The sequence below is a fragment of the Alosa alosa genome, chromosome 18 (assembly GCF_017589495.1).
Source record: "Alosa alosa isolate M-15738 ecotype Scorff River chromosome 18, AALO_Geno_1.1, whole genome shotgun sequence".
Lineage (NCBI taxonomy): Eukaryota > Metazoa > Chordata > Actinopteri > Clupeiformes > Clupeidae > Alosa > Alosa alosa.
Window position 1 is genome coordinate 23,912,531 of NC_063206.1, and position 14,257 is coordinate 23,926,787.

The following is a 14,257-nucleotide window of genomic DNA, read 5'->3' on the forward strand; positions in this document are numbered from 1 at the left end:
TAAAGTCGTTAAAGTTATATAAACGTAGTGTTTATTGAGTCTAACAGTACAGGGGCATGATCTTCTCATTCAGCTGTTCTCCATAAGTCTAACTCAGTATACATACACACACACTTTCTCTCTTTATTTCTCTCTCTCTCTCTCTCTCTCTCTCTCTCTCTCTCTCTCTCTCTCTCTCTCTCTCTCATGTACATCAACAAGCACATCACGTACACACAAGCACCCACAAACAGAACACACATGTGCACACACACAAGCACACACACACACACAATGCCTGTGGCATTATATGTGTGTGTGTGTGTGTGTTTGTGGATGTACTGTATGTGTACAGACTATTTTTCCATGGATTTTAGATCAGCAGGGTGACTCTGTGTCCTGTCGCTGATGCCATCTCCTTGAGTAATGGACGTCCTGTCAGATGTATCAAATCAGACCCAGAAACAGCCTCCATGTCTGGCTGCCATCAGATGTTTTAGTCACACTATGGCAACCTGTTGATCAATCTGACATGCAATTCTTTCATGACAAAAAATAGACCACCTCACAGATTTGTGTGTACATGTATACACACACACACACACACACACACACTCACACTCCGCAGTCTCTCTCTTCTTTTCCCCCACATCCTCTCATGTGTGCCACAAATGTCACGCACACTGCGTCTCAGTGCCTTTGTACATGACTTCTTATTACTCCATTAAAAATGGCACTTGAGTACATAACCACATCACGGACGTGGCAGTTGATTATGAAAGAGCGCGCCAAACGACGGCGCCACGTTGTTTCAATTAGGGCTGCCTTTAGAGAGAGGGGCTCTTCCTTCCCCGAGTCTGAGTTGGCACGTCCCCTTGTCGAGACGCTCGACTCTAATAAGGCAGTGGAGATGGCAGGGGTCCAGCTCCTTCTTGTGGCGAGCGTTGGAACTGCACCCTGCGTTTTACTGAACACTTCGTAACAAGCATGATAATGAGTGGAATATGATTAACATGAGGCACTTCCCCCTGGCAGCTGGGCATCATAAAGCCTGGGAAAGAGGGGGCTGGTGGTGTTTTTATTTAAAAAAAAAATTATTTCAGGGTGGGGGTCGCATTTTTGGAAATATGAAAGGCTTTTTTGATTTATTTGTTGTCGTGGTGAAATCCCTCAATCCCTGTTTTAAAGCAGACTCAGGTTGACCCACAAAAGCCCCAGCAGATGTTCCCTTAGCAGCAGCAGAGCACTGAAACAAGCACCTTAATGATCTGGCCCTTAACTCGGGCTGGCTGCAGTAAAGAGTCACCACAGCGTTTGATCACATTGCATAGTGTTGTGCTGAGCGGAGACCACTGTGGGCCCATGGCTTCCAACAGTGGCTCCCTCTCCACACATATTTAGGAAGAGGGATATTTGTTTGAAATTAGAATGCGGCAAGGGGGAAAACACACACACACACATGCACTCATATACACACACACAGCCCCCCCACACACACACACACATTACACATTACACTGATTCCAAAAGTCACAGATGTGGGGAGGATTTCGGACACATTCCCTTAGCCGGCTTATCTCCCCCATTCCCCCAAAAGCTCACCGGCCCCAAAAGCACCGCAAATCTCCAGCCCCTCTAAATGGAAACAGATGTTTCGTAGTCCCCCCCCTTCTCTCCCCTTCCTCACCCCACCCACTCCCACCCCTCCTACTTCATACACATCTGGCAGAGGAGGAAGAGGAGAAGGAGGACTGTACCTCCCTCAGTCCCTCGCTCTTCCTCCTGAAGCTCATCAGTGGTCCTCTGGACACAGATGGTAGTGAATGGAAACCGGCGGGGGGGGTCGGCGAGTTGTCTCAGGCTCCACCCGTCCTCCTGTAGCAAAAGGAGAAGGGCTGTGTTTGAAAGGCGCGCACGTTCACACACACACACACACACACACACACTCCACCCGGCCTCCTGGAGCAAAAGTAGAAGGGCTGTGTTTGAAAGGCGCGCACGTTCACACACACACACACACACACACACACACACACACACTCTCCACCCGGCCTCCTGGAGCAAAAGTAGAAGGGCTGTGTTTGAAAGGCGCGCACGTTCTCACACACACACACACACACACACACACACACACACACACACATACACTCCACTCAGCCTCCTGGAGCAGGAGAAGGGCTGTGTTTGGATGGTGGCGATGGAGGTGCATGCATTACTGAGGTTACCATACACACATATCTCCCAATCCCACTCACCCCCAACATACATCACATCTCTCTGGTTTACAGCAATAAGCATTGTCAAGTTTGAGTCTGTAAGTAGGCTGTTTGCAAGGTGTCCATCAGCCCACTGTAAGCTACAACCCCCTGCTGTTGGTACATTTACATCTATTTATTTAGCAGACGCTTTTTTTATCCAAAGCGACTTACAGCAAGAGAATAACATTCAAAGCTAACCTCCTCTACCTGGTGGACTCCACCTCTACATTCATTAGTGCTGTAAATACAGTAATCGTATGGATGGTATTGTCATGTTAAACTGAGTTAAATTTGAAAGATGAGTAAGGGGATAGAAGAGGGTTACCAGGGTGCTGAGTCCCCCGAGCTTCCACTGTTGCTTTACTGCCTCCTAGTGGTCTTTATGGAAACTGCAAATTCATTCAATAATTGTGAGGGAAGCGGGGCTTCAATGTATCACACACAAATCCGATTATCCAATTTATTCTTACTGCAAAATAAGTGCAGCACAGTGAAGGCGCAGCAAAGATTCTTAACTATATAATAATAATAATTTTTCTCATAATTTTACGCAATTTGAATTCCTATTAGACATATGATTTTTCTGCGACAAGAAAATGCCTACCAAGACATTCCAACACCGAAAAAGTCATGTTTCATTTAGTCATTCCTGTACTTTGTGGAAACCCAAGCCACATAAACGACAGCAAATGTATGTATTTACACATAGTTGCTCAGGTTACCGCTAAAATGACGGCCCCAATGAGAGCAGAAGTGGGGCGCTCAAATGTGAAGCACATGTCTGACTGGGACAGGCACCCGTTTCCCTCAGCCTCTCATACCTCAAACTCCAGCTCTCAACTACTCTCTCTTTTTTGCTCTCTCTCTCGCTCACTCATCTTGTCTTCTCTCCCTATCTTTCTCTCTTATCTCTCATCTCCCCTTCTCTCTTTCTCTCTCTCTCTCTCTCTCTGTCTCTCTCCCTCTCTCTCTCTCTCTCTCTCTCTCTCTCTCTCTCTCTCTCTCTCTCTCTCTCTCTCTCTCTCAGGAGCTGGTGGACTACCTGCGTACCTACTCCCACAGTGCTGTCTACGGCTCCGCCATGTCCCCGCCAATCACTGAGCAAATCATCAGAGCCATGAAGTGCATCATGGGAGCAGATGGGACCAAAGAGGGTGAGCATTTTTGTCCTGTCTCACAGTTAGCAGTGTCCTGTCTCACTTCAAGTGTCCTGTCTCACTTTAAGGTCTTGTGATCTCTCGCTTCTGATTTAAACATGTTATCATGAACTTAAACTATAGCCCTTACTTGTATTCCAATACACATTTTTTTTAATCAAATTTAAGGAATTTCTCCTCATTGTTCTCTAGTTGGCTAGTCCATTCTGTGTGTGTGTGTGTGTGTGTGTAAACAGTCCAGGCTCTGTAAATAGGCAACAAACAAAGTAGACTGAGCTATTCCCTTTTCCAGCAAATCAATAACGTTGCTTCAGGAGCACTAAATGAAGGGGTGTGTTTGATTGGCTGTTGAGTTCAAATATCAACACCCTTTCACCAGGATGGAGGACTCCACTCTTAAAGCGAACTAATTGCACCGCATTTAGGAGAGCGCCGCTTTGAAAGGTTTTCCCACTACAGACGGATAGGCTTCCCATCGCTTCACGACACTAACATCATTAAGGCTCTCTACAGAGTGGAACCCTCATCAACATCACACACGTTTAAAAAAAAACAACCTCGTTTAGAAGCAAATGCACCACATTAGTGGGACTGCAGACCCACACACCCCAACTAACCACCACCAGCATTAAGCTCAGATCAGAACAGCACCAGACTGCAGGCAGAGATACACCTCCAGACGGCAGCCGGTGTGCAGTACCAGAGGCAGCCAGAGGTGCCTCTCTCTGGGGCCGAGTGGTGCAGAGGTGGGGGTCACATGCCCAAGCCTCTCCACAGGGGTCCGTAGCGTCCCATAGGGGCCAGCCCCCACTGCTTAGGAAATGTGCTAACGATTACGGCAGTCCGCCTGGGAAAGAGATGGTGCAAGCACCACCAACACCCCCCACCCCACCCCACCCCATACACACATACACATGCGCTGAACACACATACATACACATGCATACAAACACACCACACACACACATGCTAAACACACGCACACTACACACGCGCACACTGAGACACGTGACCCCCGTTGCCGCAGAGGAAATCAGTTTCACATGGGCCCCTGTGAGAGACCTGCGTTTCAAAACAGTCACTTCAGTAATGACTTACGACGTTGAGGCAGAGCATCGGTCACCCATCTGTCCATTCAGGCCGTTCCGAGCCACACACTCTCCAGCGTGTGAAGCGCCGTCCACACATGTGTCTGACCAGATGCCCTGAAGATCTCAGCACACACCACCTAATCCATATGATGCACAGCTCCATACATGTGATTCAGCTCACAAGGTTATGATGAGCCCCCTTCCCTTCCCCTCTTCCCCTCAAGACGTCAATTTCTTTAACTATCATTACAAAGGAGAGTGATGCAATGGCCATGCTCATACCTTAAAATGGGCCTCGTGTCAGAGATGGATTCATTTCCCCAGGTGTTTGTAATGAAGTTTTGAACCAGATGGCTGGTGGTCCATAAGCCGTGTTTATATTTGACGTATGTGGTGTGACATTCAAGCCGATACGACTTTGACAGCGTTATCAGATATTCCTGGAATGAGTGAGTTGGAAACTCCACGGCAGTGATATAATGTCTATGAACATGTTATAGTAGTAGTCTTTATAATAGAAAGACTCGAAGAGAGTTGTATGGAAACTAACAGATGACAGGTTGCCGCACCAGCAGGGGAGCATGTGTCATTGGAGAGGTGAAAAATCCTGAGTGCACTAATAAGGATGGCTCACCTTCCAAAACTCACGTTTGTCTGGCTCCGTTTCTCCCCAAAGCAAGGTCCGTGAGGCCCCTGTGTGTGTGTGTGTGTGGTGTGTGCGTACTCCATTACTGTTCTCCAAAGCCGGGAGCCCAGGCCAAGTTCCTGTCGGAGCCAAATAAAGACAAGGAAGACAAGAAAGGGAGAGGGTGCCCTATGGCAGTATCTCATCTATTCTCCTGCTTTTCTCTTTGAAGTGGAGGCCTGTTTACATGCACCCATGACTCACTCTGGATCCACGCACTTGTGTGTGTGTGTGTGTGTGTGTGTGCGTATGTGTGTGTGTGTTGCCATGTATGGTGCAAACTTTGTTGCTGTCCTCAATGACTGTGTCCTCAATCCTGTGCAAGGTAGCTGACGTCATCTCAGCATTTTGTGATTACCGAGCAAGCGTGAAAAAGTGCTGTTGTGCACACATGAGCATGTGTCCCTGACCAGTCCGTCAAGAAGTCGGCTCCGTGATTACTGATTTCAGGGACAGCTAAGTGACACCAGGCTTGGATCAGTCGTTACTCTTTGCCAAGCTTGACTGTGTGTACACTTGTAGAAAACAAACTGAAGATGCTGTGAGCATAATGTTCACTATGCGTCCCAGCAGCGTCCCCCTTCTCTGTGTACTCGCATAGCTCATAGCTCAGCTGTGACACTTTTTTTTTTTTGGTCATCTGTGTTTCATATTACGGTTCTCTTTCTGAATGACTGAAGTTGAACTTCATGACGTAATATGTTGTAATGCTCATGAGCGATAGTCATAGGCGTAGCCTGGGACTGACTGTACGCTAGTTTGCCCATGTTGATCAGACCCTCTCTGCATGATCTGATCAATGGCACTGGAGAAGCCCAGATGCTTAGGGATTTAAGTAACCCAGCATAAAAAAAGCTGTCTGCTGTTGATGGAGATTGCTCCTGACCTCTCGCATACTGCAGGGAGAAACGCAGCAGTCTGCAGTGGCGATGCATGACGCGTCCAGAAATGGATGGGTCATTATTTTGAATGGTGTGCACCAGCTTTTGCCCCTGGGTGTGACAGGCACATGTGTGAAGGATAGTTTGAAGAGGTCAGGTCATTCCTCAGCGGGAGAGAGTTTCACCTGAACGTTAAAAAAAAAAGCTCTCGACTGTTCACACCCCAACAAAAGAAGGAAATGCAGTCCAAATCAAGGAGATATATTTTCTCTTTCTCCCTCTCTTTCTTTGCTGGCTCTTTGCAAAGAAAATCACATTGAACCGTCTGGCAAACAAACAAAGACCGTTGCAAAATGAGACCGAATGCCGCTTTTTCTTTATTCTTTTAGACCTCACCTGCTCATGATACAGTTGTCTTGCATTTGGCACACACTACAACCCCAATACATTTTTTCTTTTGTGTTTTCCTGCTGAGGGCTTTATGCAACGCTAACATGTTTGGCAGCGAGCAAAGTGTTTTGTGCTCTAGGTTTCTGCTGAGATAGGGGTTTTGGGTTAAGTGTTGCACACACCCCTTTGAAATACCTGCCAATCTTTTCCCAGGTAATCAGAAAAGTAGAGAAAAAAAGGCTGTTGTTTCCAGGACAGGCTGTTGCCAAGGCCTCAGAACTCCGAGCTTTTCCCTTGGCGATTCACATCATTAAGAAGCCCGGGAGGTCAAAAGAACATTTTTTTTTTTTCTCTCTCTCTCTCTCTCTCTCTCTCTCTCTCTCTCTCTCTCCCTTGCAAACGCTGGAATTTATTTAATTTTAATATTTATCTGCAATGGAAGTGATACTAGGGCACGTTGTGTATTCCGTTTTACCCCTGTGGCACGGGTCCACGCAAAATCCATTGCATCCTATTTACAAGCCAAGAGTTGCTTTTTGGCATGGCACCGAATTTGTCCACCAGTCAGTCGTTTTTTCAGGCAAAACAAAACCAGCTGCTGCTGTTGCTGACTTTGTAATCAAGGGTGACTCGGGCCTGGGTCCAGAGCAGCGTGGAGGTCGAAACTAGGAGGGATGCCGAGCAGAGGTCATACAGGAAGGAGAGCGAGGTGGGATGTTGATAAAACGACGGAGCTGTTCTCCATCAAGTGATGGTGCAGATAATGCCTTTAATGACTGGGCCATTGAAGGGGTCTGAGACTATGATTTGACTAAGAGGCGGCGGGTGATGTCATTTCCTGTGTTTGCCTCCACTCCTCCTGGATTTGCTATCCTCGTGTTATTGAAAACAAAAGACCCCGTAAGCCATTAACACAAATAGAGACACCCTTTCGATTCTGGAAAAAAAAGATGTTTTTCGACTGTATGGTTTATGTTTAATCACTCGTAACCATTGCCAGGTTGAGTAAAGGGGCTTCACCAGGGATATTTTATGAAGCCATGAGAAGCAACTCTATTCTTGTTCTCCCATGTCAAAACTGAGGATAAGCTCTTAGTCCCCAATCCTGCTGCTCTCCAACCATTATGGTTGCATGGTCAATAGGGAGGCTAACTGTTGTCTCATGTCGATCATAGGCCATTTCTTGTCTCGTTACTGTCAGCTTGGATTTCCAACACGCGTGTGGTAATATGTTACTGTGACAATGACAGTGACCTGTGAGCCTGTAGGTTAGACAGTGCAGTTAGCATCATCTGCTTTATGTTTCTAACCCCCAAAACAGTGTTTTTTGTTTGCTTATGTTTACTGGCCAGATGGTGGGTGGGGGGGGCTATGCATCACTCCACTGTGGGCCACTTTAAAACCACCGGAGGCTTAAGCTGACACAGACGATTTAAGGCGCACTGGATATGTTTTAATCCCAGGCTTTGGTGCCGTCGAGCGCAGCCTCGCGGATGTTTGAGGTCGACTTTCTCTGCAGACTTTAGCAGTGTCCTCACTGTTTCACTAAGCACAAGGGATTTGCGTTCTGTGACAAATGATGGGTGGTTAAGGAGAGAATATTGGCTCTCGTCAGTGTCGGCAATTAACATTTGTAATTAAAGACACCACACAACGACTTGTTGGTTTGATTTTAGCATTGAGTGTTTCAGTGTGGTCTGCCTAGATATTTTGATGTAAATACAAGAAGACATTTCGGACGAAGACACACATACACTCTATTCGGAGTCTAAGCTTGTACCGTCAGCTCGTGAAACCGCTGAACGCAAACCAATTGCTGGGGGGCACAGCATCTTTAGTCAACGTGTAAGGCCTTGTGCTTTTATGGCTTTTGGCACCTCTCGCATGTTCTCCAAGATAAACACCCAATAAATAATGTATAGGGAGGATGAGGGGTGAACTCCAGCCTGATGCTTTGTCAGTCAGTGCTGGGGGAAAAAAACGCCTTCTATGGTAACCAAGTGTATGGGCGCTACTGGAAGCGTTCAAAGGGAAAATGTCTAAACAAAGACCTCTTTCAATCTAAACAAGTGTCATTAGGTAATCAAATGGTTTCATAACTGCTTTCATTTTTAACGATATGCAGTAAATCTGTGCACCGCACTGTAAAATACCTCATACATAAACGGAAACATCTCTCCTCTCCTCTCTAAACACCCTACAGAGCTACAATGAAAGTTTTTTTTTTTTTTTTTTTTTTTTTTTTTATCTGTTAACGCATGTCTACAGAATCATAATACCTGCTGCCGTTTTCGTCTCTTTGGCGTGTTTTCTATCTGTTCTTGTAGTGTCTCTCTACACTCAGACTGGAGGAGGCCTATTGAACATGTCAGGATGGTATAGTGTTGTTAAAGCCTCTGTTTCCAGCCCCACTAACCCCGTCTCACCCCACAGGGCACCAGAGAGTGCAGCAGCTGGTGGAGAACGTCCGGTACTTCAGGTCGCGTCTGCAGGAGATGGGCTTCATCATTTATGGCAACGTGGACTCTCCCGTGATCCCTCTGCTGCTCTACCTACCAGGGAAAGTCGTGTGAGTAGACAGCGTCCGAGCACCGTGCTAACCTTCCCTCTTAACTGAACGTTTAATGCACGTTTTACTCTAATGCTGCTTTAAAAGGCAGGTCGATTACAATGGGTTTGCACAGACAGATAACAAATAAATACCCTGCACAACAAATAACATGTGAGGGCTCAAGAATAGTTTCTGTGTTTCTTACTTTCTGTGGTAACAACCTCTGGAAATGTTTTGCTGAACTGGAAAACGTGCCCTTGTAACCACTCTGACTGCAGGAAAACAGATTGAACACCATCTACCTCTCTCTTTTTCTCACACACACACACACACACACACACACATTCCCCCTCCACACACACATACACTCACCTAACAGCCAGTAGACAAGGGCATTCATCCCCACTGGTCAGTCAGTCCAAAAGAGCGATGTCTCTTTCAGGGGTGGGGGTGGGAGGGTTGGGAGTTGGAGCGTGTCCACTCTGGATGCTCCAGATGCTCGGTGAATCGGTAGTGCACAGAGAAGCAATGTGACACGCGAGAGGCTCATCCTCTCCCGGGCATTTCAGACGCTTCCAAAGATAACAGGCCCCTGGCACAGCTACAAAGCCACCGGCAGCTGTGAGGCCTTTTTAAACTGAGCTCCTGCTTTCTCTCTCTCTCTCTCTCTCTCTCTCTCTCTTTCTTTCTTTCTTTCTTTCTTTCTTTCTCGCCTGTATTCTGCTGCCTGCCACTATTCTTTCGTGTGTGTGCGTGTGGAGCGTTGGTCCCAGCCATTCCAATCTCTTTTCTCCCACCTGCCTCTCTGTCTGCCTCGCACCTTTCATGTCCACCATGAGCTACAGGCGTATATACAGTACAGCTGTTGTATTTAGGATGGATTCCTCTCTCCCCTCTCCCATCTGTATGGGGTAAAGGAGAGGTTAGATGACTGAGTCATGGAAGCAGAGCCTGACCGGTCATTCTGTCTGTCTGTGTCCGGTCCCGCTCACGGTTCGGTCAGAGTGGTTTTACCTGTGCGCCAACCCAAGAAAGAGCCAGACTGGTGGCAGACACCTGCAGGCAGACCTGTTTACTCCTTCACTAAAAGTTCCAAGAGTACCAGTGTCTGATGCCTCAGCAAGCTTTCCATACAAATATTCTTAGTATTTTATATATATATTTTTTTTTTAATTAATTAATTAAATTAATTTTTTTTTATTTTACAGGGCTTTCTCTCGAACCATGCTGCAGAAGAACATTGGCGTGGTGGTGGTAGGATTCCCAGCCACGCCAATCACTGAGGCCCGGGCACGCTTCTGTGTGTCGGCTGCCCATACCCGACCCATGCTGGACAAGGTAAGAGACAGGACACGGGACGGGCCCAGACTGAACGCTTTCGCTGTGTCCGAAACGACTAGATCATTTGCCTGCCTTCTAAGATAGAATTCGGTGGCATCAAGGCATGTCCAAATCAAATTATTTGTATAAAATTCTGCCTTCTAAGATAGCTTTGTTTGGTCGAATTTTGAAGGCAACTTAGAGTATCCTTCATGTTGCCTTCAACCAAAGATTCTTTAGAACGTCTCTGCTTGAACTCCCACTGATTAAGTCAGCTGTTGGTATCCTGGCAACGGCGTTCTGTGTTGCTATCTGGCTAGGCCATCCAAAACAAAGTTCATACCTGGTACCTGGATGTCTGCTATGGGAAGTGACTTGTTAGACAACTGAAGGCAGCTGGTGGCTGTTTTATGTTTTGGACAGACCCATTATTTCCCCCTGCTTGACCCCTGCTCTCTGATCTCTTGTCCTGCTCCCAGGTGCTACAGGCGCTAAACGAAACCGGTGATCTGCTTCGGGTGAAGTTCTCCCGCCACAGGCCCTCGTTGCGGCCAGCGCTCTACGACGAAACAGACTATGAGCTGGATAGCTGATACGACGCAGAAACCTTTCAGCGACCTGCACAGAGAGCTCTAGTCCTGAGGGACAGTCCATATGAAGTTCATAGTCCTCCATTTTGGGAGGAACTGGGATCCGTGTGCTCCTATTACTACAGGGCTCTTTCTTAGTTTGAACGACTGCTTCTCAGTCCCCCAGAAGAGACAGGATTCTATCCCACCAGGCCTCAGTGGCGGTGGCTTTAGGAAATGAGACACTCCTAACTGTGGACACTCATAAAAATGTTCTTCAGGCTCCTGTCTTTTATGTCGCCCATAATCATGATCGAAATCTGCGGCCGCTGGGACCAGCACTGTCATAAAGGGGAAGCTGAAGATGAAGGAATATGAAAGACCTTCAAAAAGCTGCTGCAGATTAAACAGAAAAAACAGACAGAGCAATAGATTACAAACAGAACCAGACAATTAACTCTCCATCGCTGACCTACATCACTAGTCCAAGAGAAGATTGCGGAGCCCTTGAAGTGGTCGTTTTTCTCAACAGCTTTTTTTGCAGTGTCGGGAGAACGACCACCATGGAGAGCACACAGTTATGAGTTTGGATGATTGAGAGGGCGTAAGCAGGAGACATGTTTTTTTGTTGAGATTTACGCCACCAATGGAAAAAGTTTCATCTCAGCTGTGGTTATTTTGATGTTATTTGTGATCTACACGTTTGTCAGACTTCCCACACACACACTAATGCATTACCACAATTACCCATTTCAGAACGTTCTGTGATGAACCGGTGCCTATAAATAATACAGAACGATTACACTTTAATGACACATGATGATTTCAGAATGATAACTTAATTTCCGCTGTCAACTCTCAGTGTGGGGGGTTTACTGTTGTATGTGCTCATCTTTGTTGTCATATTTGCACGATTCTGAATTCCCCTGTTCGCACGTGTGTGGCAAACAGTCTCTGTAGAAACCGTACTGTTTTCCTGCAAATACAAAGCAATCTCTAACAACCTTCCTGAGGTATAGTTTAGTGTCAAGACAAGTGAGTTCCAGCTTGTTCATCTGTGTTTGATTCTGTCAGCAGCTTAATTGTTGCATTTCAAGTCAAGGAGAGGCGCAACACAAACACGTAAATGTCTGATTTCTTTGAAGGTAAGCATCCAGAGTGTGCATTATGACAGCCAACATCAGAATTACCTGACAGGCAAGAGCCCACATTTCTTCAGGTATATAATAATTAATTTGTTTAATACCAGAGGGAATCTAGGCTACAATAAATATCTCACCGAATGACAGCCAGAGGCATAGCCTGCACTTGTTCGGTCCAACCCCCCCGACACAATGTTTGTCTATTTTCGTGGATTGAAATACTATGGAGACAAGTAGACTCTCTGAAACAGAATTGAATACAATGACATGATAGGATAATTTGCTGTTTGTTGATTTTGATAACATGCATGGATACGGACTATTTGCTCTTCAAAACAGAGACAACTACTTGGTCTGCTCTCAGAGAAAATGTTCCCTTTTTACTCTGCATCGGTTTTCCTTTGTTTGCCTTTTCTCTTGATGGGAAATTGTTCTGTTGCACTTAATACAGTGGTACTGTACATCTTGTATTTTGGAAGGAGTCTCGAAATGTCAGCATTACTTGCTGAAGCAAGCAACAATATTAAAGCAACATGAAACTACTCTGTTTTCAGTTACGATGACAACCACTTAATCAAATATTTATTAACTCTTATGATTAAATGTTAAGTCAAAACATTTATTGATTCCTTGATGACCATATATCATAAATGGGAACACTTCCAGTAGAATCAGAATGTGTATGGAACATCAGTGTTTTTAAGGAATATCACACACACACACACAGGATGGCCGTCTTTGATCTGCCACCAGTGTGTGTGATGGTGGTGTGTCAGTTCTTCACACCTGAACATTGCTACCGGATCCCATTAACGTTAGCTTGCCTGTGGCAGCAGTCATCTAGGGCCCCTCTGGGCTAATGATTCTCAAGGCACATCCTGCACAAATGGAGGCCACTTGGAAAGAAACGGAGGTCAGGGGAATGCTGTGGCCAAATACATCAGTGGTGTTTAGATCTGGTATCCTTTAAGGGCTCGTGCTGTTGAAATGAGTTATATAAGATTGTGTGTGTATATTAACCACAACCAACTATGGCAGGGAATGTCACATGTTGAGCAGAGGCTTTGGGATGTAAACAGGAAGGCTTATTTTCCACCATAGCATACACATATGGATGGGACACAATATATTCACACAGCGCCAATTGGAACACAATACACACAGTACAAGGTAGCGTTCTAGATTTATGTCTGGCACACAACAGAAAGCAGTGGAGTGTCTTGGGGGGCTATCCAACACTTCTGCTTGTTCAGATAGTATTTCAGACTACCTAGGACAAGAATCATTGTCTCCATGACTCACAAAGATACTGCCCCCCGTCTCTGAATCTCTCTGACAGAACTAATGTTTGTTTATTTCCTCTCTAACACAACCATGATCTGCCCTCATACAGTGAAATGAAATGGCAAAGAGGTAAACACAATAGGTTTCTCATGTTTACAAACATCCAATACTCCACTTTATCAATGTGTTTCTAATCTGTTGGGGGACTGTGTATATGTGCATCACAGGCTATCAAGTCTGGAAGGCAGATGGAACTGCTAAAATCTTGCACTCCAATACATTCTCACAAGCCAATAACACCAACAACAGTCACAGCAGAGTAGGGAGTGTTCTGGGGGAAAACATCTGTCCAAAACCAGACCATCGCCAGAGAGGGCCCCCTGAGCCAGGCTGGTCCATTCTTTTGAACTGCAGAGCTGAGCACCCTGGTCTTATTGGAATGGCATGTTGCAGCTATTCTGGAGGGGGAACCTCTGGTAGCCCTTTGAAGTCGGCCAGTGTGTCCAAGGTTGTGGATTCTCTCCGCCCAGTTTCCCATTGCTGCTTTGGCGGGATTCTGAAGTGCAGGCAGGCAGGGCACGGGCATACAAACAGCAGCCTTTACATGTTCGCAACAGGTGTTCAACACAGAGGTAGACAGAGCGTCCAGATTTATGTGTGACGGCTTTTTAAGTGGGAATCAAAATAAGATTAGACGGCTCTTTACTCTGTGTGATCAGGGTCATATGGTTGACATAATTATTCAGGGTAGTTATTAAATGTAAAAGTAATATTATTAGAGTAGGCTATCTATTAAATGTAAAATAAATAACTCAAACATTTTCTTGGTTGTTGCATTTGAATTGAAATTCTTTTGAAAATCTTTAAACAGCTGAAGGTAGCCTAAAGCCAGGCAATTTATTTAATTCGCATAGATGTCTGTTATTCTCACTCTGCTTAAGGATGCATAC

General features: G+C 45.8%; 1 protein-coding gene across 3 annotated transcripts in view; it reads left to right on the forward strand.

The window, feature by feature from the left end:
• sptlc3 (serine palmitoyltransferase, long chain base subunit 3) overlaps nucleotides 1-12,565 on the forward strand; it is a 45,999-nt gene extending 33,434 nt beyond the window's left edge. For all 3 annotated transcript variants that reach the window (XM_048269436.1, XM_048269438.1, XM_048269437.1), the window contains 4 exons: nucleotides 3,265-3,391; nucleotides 8,875-9,010; nucleotides 10,201-10,330; nucleotides 10,792-12,565. In XM_048269436.1, the coding sequence (XP_048125393.1) occupies nucleotides 3,265-3,391; nucleotides 8,875-9,010; nucleotides 10,201-10,330; nucleotides 10,792-10,905 (507 nt within the window). In that variant the 3' untranslated portion in view covers nucleotides 10,906-12,565. The remainder of the gene's footprint in view (nucleotides 1-3,264; nucleotides 3,392-8,874; nucleotides 9,011-10,200; nucleotides 10,331-10,791) is intronic.
• The last annotated feature ends 1,692 nt before the right edge of the window (nucleotides 12,566-14,257 follow it).